The 24109-nt window shown below is 35.9% G+C and overlaps 1 protein-coding gene across 8 annotated transcripts in view; it reads left to right on the top strand.

Annotated features, from left to right (window-relative positions):
• znf532 (zinc finger protein 532) overlaps nucleotides 1-24109 on the top strand; it is a 141411-nt gene that overhangs the window by 79376 nt on the left and 37926 nt on the right. For all 8 annotated transcript variants that reach the window (XR_005633304.1, XM_039750491.1, XM_039750487.1 and 5 more), the window contains 5 exons: nucleotides 7410-9727; nucleotides 16327-16508; nucleotides 19319-19495; nucleotides 21935-22097; nucleotides 22913-23176. Coding sequence is in view for 7 of the 8 variants with exons in the window: in XM_039750486.1 (XP_039606420.1) it covers nucleotides 7410-9727; nucleotides 16327-16508; nucleotides 19319-19495; nucleotides 21935-22097; nucleotides 22913-23176 (3104 nt within the window). In the remaining variant the exon portion in view is untranslated. The remainder of the gene's footprint in view (nucleotides 1-7409; nucleotides 9728-16326; nucleotides 16509-19318; nucleotides 19496-21934; nucleotides 22098-22912; nucleotides 23177-24109) is intronic.

The raw sequence follows: 24109 nt of genomic DNA, 5'->3' as shown, positions 1-24109 counted from the left end.
ATTGACATACAGGGCAGTCAGTCTGAGATCTCTTTTCTTCTAACACACTGGTCATCCCGCACGCACGATCAAACGTGAGAGCTACTGCAAAACTCCTGCTGTGATATAATTAGCCTTTCGATTTAAAAAAAAAAAATTGTTTGGGGATGGTATGGGCTGGATGTGGAATTGGAAGATGATTTTTTTTCTCACAATGTCACAATCGAAGTGCGTTTGTCTAATCTGTCGATCTATTATTGCTATTCCAAATAAGGAAAATGTGGAAAGGCACTTTTGAACTGCTCATAAAAACTAAACTGACTTCCTTCCAAAAAGCGATCTGAGAAAGAGAAAGGAGAGGGAACTAAAATCGCAGTTAATCGGACAGCCGTCATTTTTCACTCGCCTGAATTCAAAAGCAAAGGCAGACGCACCAAAGCATCATTCCGGGTGAGTCACTCGATCATTAAGCATAAGAAGTTCTTCCAAGATGGAGAGATGATAAAAAGAGGCCTTTGTTTAGACAGATGGCTAGGGAGAAATTCCTGCTGAGATTTCAAGACTCCTGGCCGGAGAAAAAGGAGTTTCTCCTTGTCATTAAACATGCAGAATACAAGCAACTTAATAATGATCAATGGCCGCTAGACTTGGCATTTTTTTTCCAATCTGACCAACATGTTGAATGAGCTTAATTTACAGCTGCAAGGAAAAGAGAAAGAACTCCATGGTCAATATGATTAGCTCAGTTAATGCTTTCAAACGAAAAATGCAACATCTGTCCTCGAAGCTGCAGCGCCTTGATTTGGGGAGCATCCAAAACCTTGTGTCTGAGATGGAGATGCAATGGAAGGCGTGTGCGCAACTTGACAGCATACGCTACACAGAGCAGATTGAAAATTGCCTGTCAGACTTTGACAGACAGTTTCAAGACTCTGCTTTACTGGAGCCAAACGCTACATTTGAGTGCTATCCATTTAGGGAAGATGTTGAGGGTGATTCACTCGCATTAGAAATTGCAACACTGTTTCACCAAAAACTCCTCTACAGTGGATAATGAGATTTTGACACTACAGGATGACATTCAGCTGAAGTCTGGGGCTCTTGGACAGTTTTGGAACTTACTCACAGAGGAAAAGTACCAAAACATCAGGAAATGTGCTACCTCCTTGACTGCATTATTTGGCTGTACTTATTTATGCGAATCAGCCTTTTCCTACATGAAGATTATTAAATACTGTACAAATACTGTAGTGACCATAAATGTATTGAATTGTTGTGCCATAAAGATTATTCAGTTATGCAAGGTACGACAACATATATTTTCTGTATAAAGTATACTCAGTATATATATCATTTTTAATCATTTTAAAAGTACCTGTAGCTTGCAAGCCGAAAAAGTGTGGGCACCCATGGTCTGAAGTATACAGAGTAAAGAGAAAAGGAAACAGTACTTTGTGTGCATTGTGATGCTCCAGTGTTGCTCACTTATGTATCAGAAACACAGTCCTTGATCTTCACAAACTTTGGTCTGACCAACAGATAGTCCATTCTCCAAGACATCATAGACTCATCCTCCTACATATCTCTGAGCTTTATCCCTTAACAGAGATGGCAGGACAGTATTAAAGGCACTGGAGAAATAAAAAAAAAAACAACATAATTCTTACAGTGCTGCCAGTTTTGACCAAGTGAAAATAAGCCTTGTCAAGGAGATAGATAATTGTATCCTCCAGTAAAATTTTTGAATAATAGACTGCAGTGGGTCTACCCGAAGAGGACTCCTATAGTCCAGGACCAGCCTCTCAAACGTCTTCATGACGTGAAAGGAATCTGGCACACATCTGTAGACGTTAGGTAAAGAGTTGCCTGCCATCTTTGGAACTGAACAATGCAGAATGTTTTCCAAAGCAGTGGCACTTTGTGAAAGCCTTAGGGATCAACTGAACAGGTGAGAGAGGATACCATAAAATTAGTCATCACATGCTTTAAGAAGTCAATGACTGACTCTATCTGGTTCCATGGTGTTTCCTGTGTGCAGCATCCTCATTTGTCTCCTTAGTTAGTCTTTCCAGTGTAGTAGGAATGGTGTTTAGAGACTGGTCATTAAAATAAATGGGAAATCTGAGGGAAAATCTATTAAAAATTGTTTTAGCTTTGACCCCATTACCATCTACCACATAAGCCCTGGATTGCTTGAGTCCAGTTATTATGCCTAGTTCTTCATACTGTTCTGAGTTTTATTTCTATTTTAGCTTTGTAAGCTTCTTTTCCTTCACTCAGCTTCTTTTTTAGCACTCTCTGTGCATCTTTGGAGCTTATTTGGCACCAGAGTTGTATGCTCTCTTTTTCTCATTCAGGAGACCTTTTATCTCCTTAGTAATGCAGGGCTTGTTGTTTGGAAAGCAACGCACTACCTTTGAGGGTACCACAGTGTCGATACAAAGGTCAATATAATCTATGATGCATTGTCCGAGTCTTTCAGTATCAACCCCATGTGACTTACACATCATTTCCTAGTGTGTCATTTGGAAGTAGTCATTCAGAGCCATTGCAGACTCCAGGCTCCTCTTCCTCACTATCCTGGATATAAAAGGTTGCTGTTCAATATCAGTTGTGTAGCTGGGAGTAACATAAATCAGTTTGTGGTTAGATCTGCCCAAAGTTGCCAGTAGTTTACATTTAAAGGCATTTTTCACATGTCAGTAGACTAGGGCCATCTTGTTATTTCATTGAATGGAAAAAGACACAAACTGAATGAAATCTGTCATAGTCTTTTACAAAGTCACATGGTTTAAGTTACCACATATTATAAATTCAGGGTCAGAATGAGTCATCATTGAAGTGTGAGTGACAGAGTCAGTCCTTTCTGTTGCTGAGACCCCATTTGCTGAGGAAGGGATATAAACATTAATAAGGATGATGCAACTTATCTCCTAGGGCGAATAACGTGGGCAGATTCCGACAGTCAGAATTTCAATGTCTCAACTGCACATGGTAGTTTTAACTGTAATGTGTTCCTTTTTAAACCATTCCTCATTCATATAGATGACCAGTCCCTTAACTGTGTCGAATAAGATTAAGTCAGTCCAACATTAAAACACTGTCGTGCATATCAGGTTTAAGCCAGCTCTCTATAAATCACAAAGTGCTGCTGTATTTGTATATAAGAGCAGACAGTTCATCAATCTTATTTGACAGTGATTGAACATTGCTCATTTCAATGGATGGTAGACCAGTTCTAAAACTTTTTCATTTTGCTTTTACTCTTGAGTTAGCATATCGCCCTCTCCTATCTTTGGACAAATAGCTCTCATGGTACAGTGAAACTGAGCCGCTTAGGCACAGCAGAATTAGCTGATTACTGGAATATTTAATACATCATGCTTTTATTTTCTGAGTAACTCTTAAACATTTCTAGTTGATGTAGATATAAGGCAGCATTCCTTGTCAATTTACTACATCCATGTTCACAGCCCATTTGAAGTGCCTCAAGATTCTGCCAGCAAGCAGGCTAATTTCATTGCTAAATATGAATGTGCAAATGCCAAATTTGTTTCATTGATTTGACTATTGATGACTAACGTTCATTAGTGTAATCTCTAAATGTGACAGACATGGTGAAAGTACATCTATCATATTTTTGAAAATTAAATTGGCAGATGTAATGCGCTCTAGATACCAGATACACAGCAGGTACTGTTACCTCAAACCAGTTAATATTCTAATTCTGGAATTGTACACAGGCCAAGCAATGACAAAGTCTTCTCAGTCATAAAAGATGATTTGAAAACCGCATAATAAAAGTTATGTTAAAGAATTTCTTAGTTTGGCTGGACTGATAATGGATATATGTGTATAGTCTTATGTGGATTCTGTGAAATGACTGAACTGATGAAGTTTTTCTAACAGTTTTCTTAGTACTGGTTATGATGATGGTTTTACTGGTTGACCCCATTAATGAAACTGTGCTATATAAGAATTCACTGGGTGAACTGAATTAAACCTAGGTCAAGACAAATTCATCATATCATGTTAACAGCCAGTATGCAGAATCAACTAATTGCCCATTCCAGCAAACTCTTCATCTTGTGAATAAACTAACAATTTCCAATATGATTTGTTGCACCTATTGTGATTTTTATGGACAATTGAAATCTTCAAATTCTTTCACAGGAGATAGATTCTGAATTAATTGTTGATTTAAACATGTGGTACTGTTTACAAGTGTCACATAGGTGGTTCAGAAAAGCTAAATTTTGGTCTTATGCAGTGACTATATGCATATATATTTATTTGCACAGCTTTAAATTAACAAACACTAAAACATAAGGATGTTACAATTCAAGAAATTAGGCAAACCTGTAATAAGGAATCAGAAACGTGTAAACATTTACATAGAATTCTGAAGCGTCAAATTACAGAAACTCAAAATTTCTATTATTAATGTTCTGCATTTTTCCATATTATTACATGTTTTATGCTTATGCAACTGGATTTTGCCCAAATATTTGGAAGGTGGGTTGTTAAATGATCAGCAGGTATTCTCCTTTTCTTATTAAGGTACCTTTATCTTTTTCCCATTATCACTTGCAAAGCATGAACTGTGTTGCTTATGGATTTTGCTGGTTTTTGTTTTTTTTACAAAGAAATTTGAATGGTGATTTGGGGTAAACTTGAAGTTAGACCTATTTATGCAGAGTACACCAGTTTTAGTTTACACACAGGAGTGTTCATTTCCCATTAGAGAAAATGCTAGGAAGTAGAGCCCAACTGATAATATTGGGTTCTGATATATCGGGGTGATATTTGGTCTCTACGTTTGTATTGGTGTTGGTTGAACCTTCACTGATATAATGTTGCTTAAACATTCCGAGCAAGACATGCATATTAGGTTGTTTCTCTGGTGTAAAAGACCTGAGTTGTCAAACGAGCAGTCATTTCTTCATGTGCATAAAATAAATCTTCATATGTTATACATATATTTACAAAGCAGATATATTTACTTTTACACATAACTTTAATGGAAACAAATATCTTATACCTTTTTTTTGCTACATTGTCCTTACTGGCCTTGTACAAGGTTTGTGACTTCCCTGGCTGAACCTTTTTTTTTTCTTTTTTTTTTTTAACCAAATAGCTTATACAAGCAGACAACTACCAAAGGAAAATAAAAAAAGAAAGCTTATACTATTGAAGGGTGTGCTGACATTTTGCATTGAATCAAGTCATTGGGCTCAACTCATAAACAAAAGCCAAATCTTCTGACTTCCAAGCAGCATTTTATTCAGAACAAATAGTTTTTAAATGTTAATACATTTTATCAATATTATGATTTACGATTAGTGCCCGTATGTTTATTTTATTAAAATTCACTGAAATGCTATTTCTTTTGCGATAGTCAATTATCTCGTTTTCTAGCCTAGTGTTGTAGCTTGTTCTTCTCCTTGCTGCTGTTTTGCTTTTATCTTCAGAATTTGCTAGTGTAAGAGGTTACTATCAGTCTCGTGACAAGAAGGGAATCTGTGACACAGGCAAATGTAAACTATCCAGTAGACTCTGTGTGATCCCTTTTCATTCATCATAAATGACAGTAGAGCGCGGTGAAGCAATTTGGATCAAGATCACATTTTTTGTATTGTGTAGTCTAAGGTGAGTCTAAAGAACACTAAATAATGTAGCAGAACATTTTGTGCTTGGAGCTTTCTTGCCAGGACTGGCAATCATTCAGAGTCGCAGTGAGCTTTATTTGGACCCTGTGGAAATCATACAATCCTGTATTACATGCAGGAATCAGACAAAAATCACTTGGCTTTTCTGAATTTTGTAATTTTTCCATCAATATGATGTGCAGGATCTCAGTATCTTAACATTCTGTATTACCTTTTTCAATATGTTTTGATAAACATAGGGCGCTTCTGTAGTGAAATACTAATGTACAACAAGGTTTTATTGACATGCTTTAATAATCATGCATCCATACATGGTATTCGTAAAAAGTAAGACAAAATTTAAAAAGTAAGTGGTTTTCTATATCAGCTAAAATCTGATTGTTTTACCAGTTTACTGTAAGCCTCTGATTTAGAATATTTAGTCTTAAAGGTCAATAGGTAAGTCTTCTTAACCCAAATTTTACTTTAATTTAAATCAGTATTGAGTTACTGTCCAGATTGTGTAGGACCTAGTAAGTGTTGACAGCTACTGTCAATTTTCTCCTGTCTTAGTAAACAAACATTCCTGAATGTACGTAAAGGACTACACTCAGGCAAACACACAGAACCTTGTATTTACATAGTCTTGTTCTCTTGTCTGCACAATCAGTCTTGCAAAATTTAAAAAGCTTAAAAACATATAATTAATTATCTGGTGGGGCAGGACAGTGGCGCAGTGGGTAGCGCTGCTGCCTCGCAGTTAGTAGACTTGGGTATGCTTCCTGGGTCCTCCCTGCGTGGAGTCTGCATGTTCTCCCCGTGTCTGCATGGGTTTTCTCCGGGTGCTCCGGTTTCCTCCCACAGTCCAAAGACAGTCCAATTGATCCTCAATTGTTCCTAGTGTGTGGGTGGGCGTGTGTATGTGTGTGTGTGTGTGTGTGTGCGCGCGCGCACTGCAGTGGGTTGGCACCGTCCCTGGGGTTTGTTCCTGCCTTGCACCCTGTGTTGGCTGGGATTGGCTCCAGCAGACCCCCGTGACCCTGTGTTAGGATATAGCGGGTTAGACAATGACTGACTGACTGACTAATTATCTGATACTAAAGCCTAATTTTAGAGAACATTTTGACATTAGGAAGTACAAAGTGTTTTAGGTTACTTTTCATCATGTTAGTGTCTTTTTATTGATTGTGTTATAACTATATTTTCCTACATAACATTAGCTTGTTTTTGACTGTAATAGCTAAATGCATATTATGTTATAGAATTTTTCAACTGCTAGATGTGGGGAAATAGCAAAACAAGAGTTTATGATCAGTAAATAGGACAGAATATTGGCTGAAAATAATTCCAGTCAAAAGCACAAAATGAGGCTTAAATCAGTACTGTGGGAAGAATGTGGTGTAAAACACAATTTCATTATTAAATAGAAAAAAGTCTTATCCACTTTATTGCTAAGAGGTGGACCCCTCCAAGGCTACTATAGAACAAACCTGTACATTTTTATCAAAACGTTGAAAACATATTAAGAAGGTCTCCATTTACTGTCTTCCTTTATGCTCTATTAAGCTCCTTCCATTAGATATGCATATTGATAGCAGAAGTAGATTATGATACCACCTATTTTGAATTAACTTTTAAAAAAGGGTTTAATTTTGTTTTTACTGTCTCTGTAATGCTGAAAATAACCTATTACTTTTTAAAATTATAGTATTAATCTTAACATGTGAGCTATTAGAAAACATTCTTAAATAATTTGTTCTAATAATCTTTTTTCTTTTATAGGTCTGTGCAATAAAAAGAATAGGATCATGGGAGATATGAAGACCCCCGATTTTGATGACCTCCTTGCAGCGTTTGATATCCCAGACATGGTTGATCCTAAAGCAGCTATTGAGTCTGGGCATGACGACCATGAAGGGCAGATCAAACACAATGTTCATGCTGAGGAGGATGTCCATGCACCACCTGTGCCTGATGTTGGGGTTAGTGTTATTGTGAAAAACATCCGCAATGTTGATTCCTGTGAACCAGCAGTTACAGAGAAAGAGATTCATGCAACAGGGAATGGTCTGCATAATGGTTTTCTGGCTATGACTGCTATTGATCGTTATGCTAAAGATACAGGCAAGTCTCTGAATGATGAAGCTCATGGTCCTGTAATAAAAGACTCCTTCAATCAGTTCAGCCCCATTTCTAGTGCAGAAGAGTTTGATGATGATGATAAAATTGAAGTTGATGATCCACCAGACAAGCAGGAAAACCGAACTAATTACCGTGTTAACACTCTTACAGGCATGGGGAACAAACAGGAGCAGGACAGATCAAAGGTTTTGGTTATGGACAGTTTGTGTAAGCAAGGAGCTAATCACGATCCAGACAAATCAAAAACAATTAAACGAGAAAAAGAAGGCAGCCAAGCAAACATAAGCATTTATGAACACCCAAAAGCAAAGAAGCTGGAAGAGAAGCCCAAAGATAGCACTCAAAAGTCTGTAGATGTGAAAGGACTTCTGGAAAAGACAACAACAAACACCACCATTGCTGCTCAAGTTAAAACTAAGTCATCTGCAAAGTTGTCTTCCTGTATAGCAGCAATTGCTGCTCTAAGTGCAAAGAAAGCTACTACGGAAAATGTTACTGAACCACATTGTAGCCCAAGGGATTCTCCTAGAGATAAAAAAGAATTATCCATAGTCACAGAAAAAACACTGGACCCTCAAAGCCCTGTTGAGTCTGCCAGGAAAGGATGCAGCAAACAGCCAGAGAGTCCTAGTAGTATTTATAGTGAAAGTAGTAGCAAAGGTTCTCCATCCTCTCCTGCAGGCAATACGCCTGCTATTCCAAAAGTTCGCATTAAAACAATCAAGACTTCATCAGGCCAGATTAAGAGGACAGTCACTAGAGTTTTGCCAGATGTGGATTATGAAAGTGGTAAAAAAGTCTCTGACCAGCCATCTTCTATTGTAGTCTCTTCTTTTTTATCATCTCCGACTTCCACATATGTCTCTGTTTCTTCACCTAGAACTCCACTACAGACTACTGTTGTGGCAACCACTGCCAGTTCAGCTGCTGAAATAACCCCTAAGCAGGTAACCATTAAACCAGTTGCTACTGCATTTCTGCCTGTTTCGGCTGTAAAGACTGCCGGTTCTCAAGTAATAAATCTGAAGCTGGCAAACAACACAACAGTGAAAGCTACGGTAATACCCGCTGCATCTGTCCAGAGTGCCAGCAGTGCCATCTTAAAGGCTGCGAGTGCAATTCAGCAGCAGACTGTGGTGGTGCCAGCCTCAAGCCTAGCGAGTGCCAAGCTAGTACCAAAGACAGTTCATCTCACAAATCTAAACCTCCTGCCTCAAACATCTTCAGCAACCTCAGAACTTCGCCAAGTGCTCTCTAAACCACAGCAGCCAATAAAGCAAGCCATGATTACCACACAACCTCCTAAAAAGGTTTCTAGAGTACAGGTGTTAGCTAGTTCACAGAGCTCGGTGGTGGAGGCTTTTAACAAGGTTCTGAGCAGTGTCAACCCTGTACCTGTGTATGTTCCCAATCTTAGCCCTCCATCCTCGGCTGGGATTGCTATACCATCCCGTGGCTATAAGTGCTTAGAATGTGGAGATTCCTTTGCTCTTGAGAAGAGTCTAACACAGCATTATGATAGGCGAAGTGTCCGCATTGAAGTCACATGTAACCACTGTGCTAAGAATCTAGTTTTTTACAACAAATGCAGTCTTCTTTCTCATGCCCGTGGCCATAAGGACAAAGGGGTGGTTATGCAGTGCTCACATTTAATTCTGAAGCCCATTCCCGCTGACCAGATGATTGCATCACCATTACACGCTTCTGTAGCAGCTACTACAACCATTCATAATGTTTCTGCAACAGCTATAAATGCGGTGGCAAAAACTGCAACAGCTTCACTTAACACTGTCATATCTGCACCCTCAAGTTCCCCAGTGGTACCAGCCATGCCTCTTGATGAAGATCCATCTAAGCTGTGCAGGCATAGCCTTAAATGCTTAGAATGTAGTGAAGTTTTCCAAGATGAGGTTTCTCTTGCTATGCATTACCAGCAAGCAGCAGAATCAAATGGGCAGGTATGTATTTTGCTTTTTTTGTTGTTTGTTTTTTGCCAGATGTAAACCAAAAAAGAGAAAAATAGAAATGTGGTTACTCTTTTTGAATAAATATTATATGTACATCTTTTTTGTAAACCAGAACCTGTTAGTTACAAATGGTTTCTGATGAACCTAGCAACACTTTTGGTAAAAAACGCTTTCTTTAAATGCTTTACTTAATTTAAGCATTTAATGTCAATGTAATATAATTAGTAAGTAGAATTGCTGGTTACTGGTATTAAATGTATAAGTATGATCCCAGACTGCTGTTGATTAGCACATGCAGATGGTGGGCAAAGAGTGAACTTGTGTTTAATCCTAAAATAGATGTGTGTTGCAGTTATCCATCTTTTATACCTAAGAAGGCCAGTCTGTTTTAGTTAGACAGGCTTTTTACAATACAGCTGATAAAGACTCACAAGTGTCATACCAAAAGAAAGGACTATATTAAAATTACCAACACATATCTGCAAGTATTGCAATTTATGGTATTTTAACTTCAGGTTCATGTTGCTGGAATTTTAACTATTTTTTAAAAGATGAAGCATACCAGTCATTTTTTCCACAAGACACAGTGTAACTACTAACTTGAAGCACGTCATGCATAAAGTATAGTAAAACACTGGGTAAAAATATAATAGAGTTCAGTATAGTAGATATTCAGCTTGGGGTAAAGTTGTATTCTAAATAACTTAGAAAATGTACGTATTGTGTAACATTCAGGTGTTTTTGATGACTTAGTTGACTGATCTAATGAATTTTAATTTATTAAGTTACTTCATCAGTCAATTATCCAGTTTTTGTTTATTAAATATTCCTATAACACTAGATCATTTTCAAAAATAACAGCAATAATAGAATGAAATTACATGTATTAGTAGACTACAAATAAGTAAGTGCTTTTTAACTGTACTTTACAGTAATCATATAATTCACAAGTAATCCAAATCGGTCTATGGTGGCACAGTAGCTCTCATAGACAGCAGATTCCAGTTGAAATGGTGTAAAAATGGCATTATTGATGTTAGTTGTTGGTTGTGGAGGGTTTGTGACTAATTGTAGTTCAAGGTTTTTAAACATTAACATATTTGAAATACTTAGCCAATGGAGAGTTGAGATCTCTGAAATCTTTAGATTAAATTGTTGGCTGCTTCTGACTATGATGGAGAGCAGGTATGGAACTTTGCCAAAAATGTACAGTGTCATGGAAATACTGAATCATTAGCTGTGAGGTAGTTTATATTGTAATATAAATACTGAGTACATATTTTTTCACTATGTGCTTAAATAGATACACATACGTAATTCCTTCCTTCATTTTTCAATAAGTTACTTTGTGCTTTTTTTTTTAAACTTAAAAGAGCTGAGTGAAATGGTTACATGTGTATCTGTATATTTGACACCCAGGAGTAATGGCTGCAAGGCAAAAACTAGCACTTTATGTAGATAGATAGATAGATAGATCTGCGGCGCTCCTGTGTTGCTGACCATAATGTCAGACCTGCAGTTCCCAAGACGCACATACTGAGGTCTGTCTGTAAGATAGTCCACGATCCATGCCACCAGGTGTGAGTCTACTCCCATCTCAGTCAGCTTGTCCCTAAGGAGCAAAGGTTGGGTGTGTCTTCAATCCATCTCAGAGACAGCTCTCAAACACACATATTAACACTTGTATGGGGCCAATATTAAAATCACCTATTAACCTACAGTAACTTGCACATCGGCTACAATCACTTATCATGATATTTAAGTTCTTTCTAACAAAGTAGAAGGTTACAATTCAGGCAGCTGGGAGTAGAAGCCATAGATCAGAGATATCTTCTTTGAGTGCTTGCAACATGTGATTTTCAGTGCTTTGCATTTTGAAGTAGTAACTGTAATTAAAAATTGAGTCCTCAGTTTATAAATATATTTTAAATTTCTCATGGTTTAAGAAACACAGTCTAACCATATATCAACTTTAGTAATTGGGACTCCTTTCCCTCCTTATCTGAAAATGTTTTTAACATCCTGATCCACAAATTACACATTAGGGAAAAAAATTAAAATTTCCAAAACATTTCATTTAATTAAATCAAATTAGTCAAAGTTATTTACAAACTCCATTTCCAAAGAAAGGTAGGTACACTTTTTAAAAATGCAATAAAAAACTAAAATCTGTAATTTGGTAATTCACTTGAATCTTTATTTAACAGGCAAAAGACTGGTTATGCATAAACAAATTTAGAAATTGATGCCTGCAACACACTTGTGGGGACAGTTGGGACAGAAGCAAGTTTACCACTGGTTTACGTCCCCTTTTGTTTTAATTACACTTTATTGTTTATGAACTGAGGAAACTAATTGTTGCCGTTTGGAAGTGGAATTTTTGCCCATTCTTGCTGTATACAGGACTTGAACTGGTCAACAGTCAATCGTCACCGTTGTCTTCATGATGCGCCACACATTTTCAATAGGAGATAGATCTGGACTGCAGGCAGGCCAGTCAAGCATACGGACTCTATGTTAAAGAAGCCACACTTTTGTTATTTGTGCAGAATTAAGCCTGACATTGTAATCTTGATGGGAGAATATGTCTAAAATTCCATTATAAGCCTCCGCATCAATGGTGCCTTGACATATATACAGATCCCCCATACCATGGACACCTGCTACCATCACAGATGCTGGTTTTTACAACCTTTTGTTGATAACAGTCTGGATGGTATTTTTCATGTTTGGCACGTAGAATCTGATGTCTACTTTTCCCAAAAACCACGGAACACATTTCAATTGTCTTTCGATGTATCTCAAATGGACTTGGACCCCCAGAACTCACTGACGTTTCTGCACAGAATTAATGTATGGCTTCCTCTTTGGATGATACAGTTTCAGGGAACATTTTTGTTTATGCAGCGACAAAATATGTTAAGCGACAATGATTTCCCAAATTACTCCCGAGCACATGTGGCTATGTCTGGCACAATAGCACAAGAGTTTATAATGCAATACCGCCTAAGGGCTCAAAGGTCACGCATATTTAGTGGTGGTTTCTATCCTTGGTCTTTACACACAGAAATTTCTCCTGACTCCCTGAATCTTGTTAAAGTGTTACTAACTGTAGATGGTAACAGACCTAAATTCTTTGCAATCCTGCGCTGAGAAACATTGTTTTTAAATTAACAGATAATTCTCTCAAGAAGTTCAGCACAAAGTGGTGAGCCACAATCCATCATTACTTGCAAAGACTGAACCTTTGGTGAATGCTCCTTTTCTACCCAATCTTGATACCCACATATGTTAACAGTGAACCTGCTAATTGAGGAACCTTGCTAATTGTTGCTTGTATAACCTTTACAGTCTTACTTTGCCTCTGTCCCAACTTTTTTGGAGTGTGTTGCAGGCATCAATTTCTAAATTTGTTTATGTTTAACAAACAGAATTAAGTTTGCTGGTCAAAACACTGAAAATCTTTTCTTTGTCCTTTTGCCTATTAAATAAAATTTCAAGTGAATTACCAAATTACATTTTAGCTTTTATTGCATTTTTAGACAGTGTCCTAACTTTTTTTTGAAATTGGGTTCATACATAACATATCAATATTCTTAAACCTGCTTAATCTGATTTGAAATTATGAAAGACCAAAGACTACACTAGAGAGCTAGCAGCACTGGACACAAAGTATTAAGCCTAGTCCTGGGCTGGGTACTGTCCCAACGCTAGGACTAATCATGCATATACTAACACAGCCATTGCCGGTTTGGTATCACCATTTAAAATAAACAGCACATCTTTTGGAATCTGGGAGGAAAACCCAAACATGCAAATGAGAATGTGCAAATACCAAGTAGGCAATACCTAGAACACTAAGGTGATAGTACTACATACTGTGCCTCTGTGCATTATTATGTTTTTTTATCTAAAGATATTTTTATCAAAATATCTTTGCAGGAAAGAGTAAAGAATGAAAATATACACCATTTAAATTTGGAAGCCTATAATATTTTTAGTCCTTTACAAAATTAAATTCCACATTTTAGCATCATTAATACTGACAGAGTTAGAATCAAGAATTGGAAGATGCTGTGTGAAGTGCATTTGCCAGTTTTTGTCCTCAATTTGGTTTAACTGGTTTACTCTTTGGATGAGAACATATACTGTATGATAGGGGGTAGCCCAGCCCTCCCAGCCAGGGTAAGTGGTTGAACATTAATTAAAAGAAGCAAAAAGGGACAATAGTGCAACAGTCAGCCACCATATAGAGAAGACTGACTTACAAATAAACCAAGAGTAAGGAAACTACATGATGGGCAACACCCAACCCAGCTCCTGATCAGCTGAACTACACTAAACCAATTCTGAATTGTAGAGTTTTGATCCATGAAACTCAAATTTTCAAGCAGACTAAGTTAAAGAAGATTGACTTCCAATGAGACAAGATGACAGATCCAGGTGATCTCCAGTAGGGCACCAGCAATAGTTTTGCAGCAACAGTAGCTACAGTATAGTGATTACCCTCTACTGCAGTAATGAGGGAGAGAAGAAATCCAAAACATGAAGAACCTTAGGCGACAAGGGTACATGTAAAGAAAGATTTGAGGAGAGAGACATGGTCACATAATACCAAAGAGAAGCAACTTGGGGGACACTGCCAGAACATGTTGAAGAAAGTGCCAGGAGTATTTAAGAAGCAGAGAACGTTAAATTAATGCTTGCGGGGTTGTTGCATATCATCCGTGTATAATCTTGAATTGAACATGCTGGTGATTCCAGTTTTGGATGAATTTTTAACATTCCAGCACATTGTTGCATGGAATGAGCGATCACAGCCATACAGTGGAAAGTGATTGGAGTTCATAAGAAGCTGTGCACAGCAAGATGTTTAGAGCGGCCATATGTCCGTGTTTATGTGATGTGGAAACTGCAAAAGTATAAAGCGAGTGATACACAAGTGAGAGAAATTCCACATTAAAACACAGACCTCAGCTGGAGTTAACAGAGAAAAGAGGAAGCATGAGTGCCAAACCTGAACTGGAATGATTTGAGTTGTGAATCATTGAAAAAGTCTCCTAACATGCATATATCCATTCTAGACCAAATAAGAAAAACATTTGGTTTGCCACCTATGTTTAATGCTGGATGCTATCTTGGAAGTGTTTTATGATAATTTTTCAATATGATGCCATGTTTTAGGGGCATATAAAATAAGGGAGTCTGTTTTGGGGACAAAGATTTTAACCTGAAAGTCAGAAAAGGAAGTAAAGAAATAAGGTGAAAGGAGACACAGTTTTACTCCATTTGTAGCAAAGAAGGGATATTTGAAGGAGAGCTGATCCAGTGCCAAATTGGACAGAGCCCTATGGTTAAACTCAGGAAGGGAGATTACCCTAAGGGTAAAGTTTTTTGTTGTGCAAAATAGGAATGTTTTAATGAGGCCCTTCTGGAGTTAAAAAAGCAATCATAGATTTTATTTCAGACCAGAACTTGGAAAGTGGGGAGAAAAAGAAACATGAAACTTATAAAATTAACATGGTAAAGTATATTTGTTTTAAGAACGAAATTTTAAATTGAAAAGGGAAGACCATGGCAAGATAGAGTCTTTAATGCCCTTCAAAATATGACATTAGTTAGATGCTGTAAGGTCATTTATAGTGGTAGAGATGTCCACACCTAGATATTTGAAAGCAACTGACTGAGGTCCAGGAGTAAGAGGAGGCAAACAGCAAAGTTGATTTAGGGAAAGGAGGGAGAATTTAGTCTAGTTGATTTCAGATTTTGAGATTATCAAATTAGGTTAAGTACATGGAGTAGATCAGAAGGCACATTTCCTAAATATAACAGAGCATCATTTGTCATTGTGATATTTTCAAGGTTATGGACAGCTACAGCTAGCGGCTCAAGTGAGTAATTAAAAAGAAGGGTTTTAGAGGGGGCACCCCTGTCTGAATCCCTTGAAAATATGAAGGGGGACTGGTGATTTTCAAATTCATAAATAAAACAGACAATGGGGATGAATAGAGGGTTTAATTAGTTGATTAAGCGTTCCCCAAAGCTCATTTTATGTATGATCCACCAAAGGAAGCACCAATGTATTCTTATCAAATGCCTACTACACAATTAAAGAAAGCATTGCAGAGAGCAGTGGAAAAGATGATACATTGTGGGAATTAATTATATGTAGCCTTTGCTTCCCTAAAAGATGTGAAAATTTAAATAAACAAATGTAAGTGTAATTTTCCCAAGTTTTTCAAGTTTTGTGGAAAGCAAGTCAGAGAAGAAGACTGTACAGTACTGGTTAAGATTAGGGATTTTTGACTCCAGCTTAGTTACCAAGGTTCAATGTGTAATTGCTATTGACCCCTATATGAATTAGAACTGCAGATTTGTTTAGGATTTTAGTATCAGCCTTTTTCCATTAAAAAAAAACACTTAGATCTTTTAACATTCTTTGGTTTTATAGTTTGAGATAATAGCCTACAAATTCAAGTTATTTTATCTCTTTGACCTTGAATGGGAATAATGGATAGATATTAGACTGATGTATGTTTTTGTAGGATGTGTAATTTGTACCTTACCATATTTTATTTTACTTTTGACAGAAAACATGTACTGTCTGCCAAATGCTACTTCCAAACCAGTGCAGCTTTGCATCACATCAAAGGATACATCAACATAAATCTCCATATACCTGCCCTGAATGTGGAGCCATATGTAGGTCTGTCCACTTCCAGACTCATGTCACTAAGAACTGTCTACATTATACCCGTCGGGTAGGATACCGGTGAGTGCAAGAAATGATTTATGTTTTGCCTACATGAAACAGTTTAATACTGCATAGTTTTATGTGTTCTTCTTTAGCTTAGACCAGGGATTCTCAAACTCAGTCCTGGAGACCCACTGAGACTGCAAGAGAAAAAAAATACCAGCTAATTAAATGAGATCAGTGTTTTCAGTTGTCACTGATTATGAATCTGGTTGAAGCAGAAACCTGAAGCCACAGTGGGCCCTCAGGACCAACTTTGAAAACCCCTGGCTTTCATTATTTATTTATTTATTTATTTATTTAAACAAACTTCATTTTCTAATTTCTACATTGTTCCCAAAACACAGAATCTGGGAAATAACAGATCACTTAATTAGCCCAGGAGTCCAATTAAAAACAGAAGCTGGTTGGAACAAAAACCTGCAGCCTCAGTGGGTCCCCAAACCCGAGTTTGGGAATCCCTGGCTTAGACCATTATTCCTACTTCCCATTGCCTGATTAATTGATTATGTACTTGGTAATCATCTGAAACTCAACTCATTTAAGTTGACCTTTTTGTTTAAATAGGCTGTTAGCCAGATTTTCTTTTCTTGTCCCTGTTATTACTAAACCTACCTTCATTTGCCTTTCACTTTTGACTGATTTCTACTCTTTCAGACCTTGGTGTGGATTTCTCATTTTGGTTTAGTTCAATTTATGTGTTGGGCTTTTGTCTGCATTTTTGATGCTGCCTGTATACTCTGCTGTTTGGCATTTGTAGACTGTTACTTTGTCTTGGAGTAGTGCTTCTTAGGTATTGTGATATTAATATATGTACATTTACAATTTATTTATTTGGCAGACAGTTATTCAAAGCGACTTACAACATTAGAGATATAATTGGTTACAATTTGTTTTTCCAATCAGAGTACAGGGAGGTGAAGTGACTTGCTCAGGGTCAGTGGTAGGATTTGTATACTGATTTATATTTTCATCTTCCTTAACTTCATTTATGTGTCTTTTATATATCAGCAAGTTCATATAATCAAATCCAGCCCTAAATACGGGTGCACTCAGCTGTTGTAGGTTTTGTGATATATACCAACAGTTCTTTCAAGTATTAGGTTGTCACATTTCTCCATTGCTAGTAGTTCCTGCGCCTCGTTAATAACTAATGGCTGGTTAAGAAAACAGGCAGCAATTAAAATCTTAATGCAGCTGTTTAAATCTAAAATAGGCAATTAAAAGTTCTGAATTGTAACAAATGAGTTCACTAAAACTAAGCTCAAAAATAAAACATGGCCTTAATAGTAAATAAATGAATTCTAATTAAAAAATAAGTTTAAATAAAAACCCACGGCAACTGTAGACCTCCAGGATAGGAGTTGAGTACGCCTAAACTAGAAAATAAAAACTTAGTGCATATGAAACCAAATATTACAATATGTGAAGGTAAAAATCAAACAGTAAAGTCTAGGCAACTTTGGTCGAAGCTTAAAAATGTTTTTTTCCTTAACAGGCTTGAAAATGTTAATCTAGACTTTCAAGTTAGTAACAAGACTAATTGCAATGTACTTTTTGACAAATGTAGTTTTCGAGCCTATTAGTACTATTGTTATGAAGGAGAGCATTATGCAATTAATACATTTTTTTGAATACTTGCACTTTTGCGCAAACCTTGCATTTTTTAAAGTCTGATTATTTGTCTAATTGAAGTGTAGTAATATTTAGCCAACTAACTGATTAGTAAATTTAGTTGTTTATTATAGCCCTACTTAATTTACTTAACACTTTACTAATATGTTATTTGCAGTTTTGAATACATTTTGGAAACAAGACAGGTACATGTAAAAAAGAGTTGGTGTACCAGCCTGGTAAAACTCTTTTTATAGTTGTCTTTAAACAGAAATGAAAAGCAGTAAATATTAGGTATGTAGGTCCAAGACAAGTAGCCCAAAAACAGTTTCCAGAGAGGGAATAGTTTTCTCTGTAGCAGACCTGTTATTTGGAGAAAAGTCCAAAATGAACACCAACCTTCCACTTGGTTGTGCTTCTAAATAGGGAATGGACTGGAATGGGCAGGGCTTCTGGTGGTGAGGCGGAAGTGATATCTTATGCCTGGGGCTTTCTCCTCCTCCACGCTAGGCGAAACAAAGAAAAACAAAGTTACTTACTGTGTTACATTCAACTCCCTGTCCGTCATTTTTACTTCCCGTGGCTTGCATGTGTGACAACATACAAAAATAATAATTTGCATTATGACTTACTTGGTTACTGGATTGTGATTTTCCTTAGGATAAACATGTAATTTAGTTGAACTGAAATACTGCCATTTACTCCTAATCACACTTTTAATATTACAAGATGTATAGGAATAAATAATGGTAAACTCATGTGCTTTATATATGTTGATTTTTGTTATAAAACTGTAAAATTAAATATTTCTTTTATTAGAAATAGGCACATGTAAAAAAAATCTTTTCAACCATTTTTATGTGCATATTTGATTTCTTTAATGTACAGTATTTTGTATAATTTTCCTACATGTAAAATACATTTTATTTGTTACAGATTATGTTTTGGATTTTTATACTATTTATTTTTTCAAGTAATTAAGTATTTCAAAGCTTTGTGATGCAACCAGTGCTATTGTATTATTAAAGAGAGAATAGATTAAATTACCCTAATAGATGCAACATTTAAAAAATATTAGTTTATTTAATTTAGATTGATATCAGGAGTATCTTAGATGTTATAGTTCTGGTCAATAAACAACAGTATAAAACAGCATGACTTGGTGTACATGTATATATTGTTCATAAAGATTTCCTTTTTTTTTCCTCCTACAGTTGTGTCCACTGCAGTGTTATATATGCTGATATATGTGCTCTCAAGTCCCATATTCAGGGTTCTCACTGTGAAATATTCTACAAATGTCCAATTTGTCCAATGGCATTTAAGTCTGCCCCAGGAACACATTCACATGCTTACACCCAACATCCTGGAGTAAAAATAGGTGAACCAAAGTAAGTAAGCCTAGTCTTCTCATCTGTTAATTTTAATATTTTTAATATTTTTAAAACACAGCAAAAGGAGATTGTACAAAAAAGAATTGCACAATCCATATAGAAGTCTTTGTTTTCTAAAGAAAAAGGTCATCAATTGAATTATGTTTGAATAAAACAAGTGCTTTTAATGTAATAATTTTATAATAATGGTCAATTTTAAACAACTTTTAAACAGCAACTTTTCTCACCTATAATTTTGGAATGCTATTATACACAAACTTCACAAGGGATAGCCTTCACATTTTCACTATGATATAATCAATTTTCCTCACCAGCAAACAGTCTGTTGTGCTTCTTAAACCACTAGATTTATATGTCCCAAACTTGTGCTCCTTCTTCTTAAACTTGCTGTTGCATATAGCCATTTTTATCACCAAACTCCAAGAATCCCTGTGCCATCCACTTTCCTGTTACCAAAGCTAAAGCCCTATTGACTCCTTCATTAACTATCAGCACTAGCTTCAACTTGCTTATTGAAGCTGCCACCCATTGCAATTACCTGAGGTACCTGAGATGCTCTGTCCATCAACCACTCCCCAAATTTTCCTTTTTCCTTTTTTGCTTCTACCAACCTGTTGAACATAGTTTCAGTTTTTAGAGAATTGTCATCTTAACAGCCACAACACCTACACTCTCCCTTGGTCACATCAACCACTTTGTCTGCCTGTTTTTCTGACACAAATACACTAACCCCAACATTGCCAGCACTGTTCTCTAACACAAATGCTTGAACTACTGTTTCCACTAAGCTTTCTTGCACCTTTGCCTTTCAATTTTGTCTTTTGTACACAGCCCAAATGTACTCACCTTCTTTTCTGTACTTAAACCTTTTCACCCAATTTCCCATCAAACCCCCAATATTTTAAAAATCACAATTCTTATATTCTCTAATTTATACCTCTTAGTCAATGGCTTTCCTTATTCCTTGCCACCAAAAAGTTGAGTTCCCCAACTTTCTGTTTGATGTAGGCAGGTGGGGAGCAGTCATGGAAAACCATGTGCTATATTCTGCCTGTAACTCTTGTCTGTGTACATCATCATGGGATACTGGAGCAGGAATTTTTAAAGAAGGTGACCTTACTAACGCCACATTTAAAAAAGGTCACAGAGGTAAACAGCATGATAGTACAATGTGATGATTTCATCATTCAGCAGGTATTGATTTTTCTCCTTGCTTAGAAATAAGCTATTTTAAAAATTCACATTGGAAATTTTGGTTGGCACCTAAAAGAGTGAAAAAATATTTACATTTATTTAACTAAAGACAGCTTTATTGTTTCAGAGAATAATGTAAACAGTCAAGATACAAACAAGCCCTTATTATTTTATATTCTGCAGCAAGTATCTGTATTGAACACCATGCCAAATATAACCTGTTTGCAAATATATGTATTTATATGTGTATGTATTCACATATTTTTACATGTGTTTAGTTTTGTAATTTACAATCTTACGTCCTATCTGCTAGGTCTCTCTATTCTCAATATATGTTCTGAATATAGTTATCATAATTAAAATAGAGACCTCTGGTCTAAATTAAGCAAGGTTAGAAAATGACATGACATGACCTTTTTTGGCTAGTCTCCTATGAAAATATAGTATAAGCCAATAATGCAACTTTTTCATCTGATTTAATTTTAATCAGCTCTATGAAGGTCTAATCTTATAATCGTCTCCTGTTTGTATTTGTTTTTTGTGTTTTTTCATTGCATGTTTAGAACTTCATGCCAAATATTTAAGTTACAATTTTATGTGAAACTTGTATTTTTGCTTTTGTGATTATAGGAAAAGAAATTAAATCTGTTATTATGAATATTACCTGATAATATACAGTACCTAATGATTAATTTTACATAATAATATCCATTTGGCTTTCCTACAGATACAAACAGTACCCTTTATTATATTAAGTTTTTTTATATCAACATTAATATTTTCAAGTAATTACTTTTTACTTTTAGGGAGGACTTACTTGGTTTGCCTTTATTAAAAGTTTAATCCTTCATTAATACACGTAAAACAAGTAATCATTAATTGACCATTGAAATATAATTACTGAAAGCTGTTCCTACTGACATTTTAGCGGCAGTCATGGAAATGTGATTATCTATGCTGCATTTGAAAGTAAAAGTAATTTCCTATAGGTGTGTGTGATGTTTTTCTTTTTAGTAGCATGCAGTTTTTTAAACAGGACTGAAAAATTTTTAAGTTTGTATAAAGTAGTTAGACAAGTTAATTCCAAGATTATTTGTATGTTTAAACAAAGTATTTTAACATTATTACTGCACAAGTTGTTTCATTTTATTTTTTCAAGCATTAAGTTGCATATACATCCAAAACTATTTTGCTTTTTTTTTTCTTTACCTAGTCAACATTTTTTGATTTCCTTCTTTTCAGATTAATATACAAGTGCTCAATGTGTGACACCGTATTTACTCAACAAGCATTGCTTTATACACATTTTGATCAACATATAGCTAATCAGAAGGTATCTGTCTTCAAGTGTCCAGACTGTTCAATGCGTTATGCACAGAAACAACTTATGCTGGATCACATAAAGGTATGCTGACTTTTAATTGTATTATTAAGAAAATTAAAATGTGCATAATACAAGATAGAAAAGATTTTTGGATTTTTTTCCCTCAGGCTGCTAAAGGTAGCTGAAATGTGGAGCAAAAATCCTTTAAAGGCTTACATTGAAATTCTTTTAACCTTTGTGAGTGAAGGCCATCCCCTGCAGACACCATAATATTTTCAGTCCTTTCATCAATTAGAGGTTTTATACTTTAAAAAAATTTTTAAATTGTTTTTAAATTGATAATATTACTATGTAGTATCTGATTTGTGCTATGTATTTCATTTATTTTTCCAGGTGTTTCCCTCATTTCGTGCTAGTTTTGTGCTTTTTATCATCTATTACCAAGAAAATTGGTGCATCTTGGCCCGCATACTTAAGTGCTACATAAACTAAGAATTAAGGTCAACACCTGTTTTTATAATGCTTCTCTTGAATTTTTTAAAGATTTAATTGTAGTTTTTAATTAGACATTAAGAAAGGTCCTACACTTACTTGAACAATGTTGTTTTGTGATTTAATTAAAAAAAAAAAAAAAAAACTGTAGATGAGTGCAGTATAAATTTATTGTTAAGTCTTTCAGACTGCATTTGACCCTGAAAATTGGATGTGTTTCTACAGACTGTTATAACTTCAGTCGTCAGAAGTCATCAATATATATATTGCATTTCCTCCTGAATCAAACCCAGATAAGATATTTAACATTATAAAAGAACACTAGCTTTTGATCCATATTTTAAGGAAAGAAATGTATTCCATAAACTACCTCCATTCCTTTCTTTTTCTTTTTTATATTATAGTCTATGCATGGTACATTAAAAACAATAGAGGGTCCTCCAAACCTAGGAATCAACCTACCATTAAACAGCAAATCAACAAACCCTATTTCTTCAAGTCAGAGTAATAAAGATGCAAGCCCTGTTAATGGGACAGAACAAAGTGAAAAGAAACCTCAGCCACCTGTGAAGAAAGCAAGTAACCCCGGTTGGATGTGTCGAGAGTGTGACAAATTGTTTACTCAAAGAGAAGTCTACATATCTCATATGAGGCGAGAACATGGAAAGGTAAACAGCACTTTAGTCTTATTCCTTTTTTTATTTGCTCCTATCAAGATAACGGAAACGTTTAAGCAAAAGTAATTTTATTTACCTTGTGTTTTTAATTTAATATTATTGTATTTTACTTTTTTATTTTTCAGTAAATGCAATAACACACGATTTTAATAATTTTTACTAAATTTCTTACCTTAAGAATTAAGATTAGCTCACTTTGTGCAAAATTTTATCACTACTTCTTTTTTGCATTTCAGTGATATTGCAGTTCTAAAAAAATATATTCCATTGTTGTATGTAGGTAAACACATTCCAAAATGTAATTTGTAACTATGGCTGAAAACCTTCTGTTAAAGCAGTGTCCCTACTGTCTTATCCTTGTACACCTAACAGGTCTCTCTGAGACACTGGCATGCGTGGTTAACTATTTAATCGGCTTGTGTCCCAACCACCTCAGTTAGTCACCACTGGAGCATTCAAGGTCCAGCTCCATCATACTACCTTCATCCCTCTGTGTTTTGTAGATGATCTTTCAGAGCTTTTTGGTCACTTCTGCACCCTGAATTCTCACTCATCCCTGGAGTGCAATCACTGTCGGTCACCTTGGGACCAACTCCCATCTGCAAAACTTCCTGTCCGTCTGCACTTATTTGTACTCCTGAGTTAACTCTTGTCTCTACAGTTCTTCAGCTCTGGGTTCATGTTATGGGATCAGTCTGAACATTTTGAATAGACTGTGTCATTTCAGAGGGAATTGATTATCAGCACAACCTGGAGCAGATGCATGATGCTGCACTACACTCAAAAGGGAGCAGATGGATGCAAAATTACATTTGTAACTTTTTCCTCCATAATTCTGCCAGTTACTGTCAGTGGAGGCTACATAAACACAGTCCTAGCACTTGTGCTTCTGCTTTACCCACATCTCTGCTAATGATGAATTTT

This window comes from Polypterus senegalus, chromosome 4 (assembly GCF_016835505.1).
Source record: "Polypterus senegalus isolate Bchr_013 chromosome 4, ASM1683550v1, whole genome shotgun sequence".
In the NCBI taxonomy this organism is placed as follows: Eukaryota; Metazoa; Chordata; class Cladistia; order Polypteriformes; family Polypteridae; genus Polypterus; species Polypterus senegalus.
The sequence above is the reverse complement of the archived record's forward strand: the minus strand, read 5'-3'. Positions and strand labels throughout refer to the sequence as shown.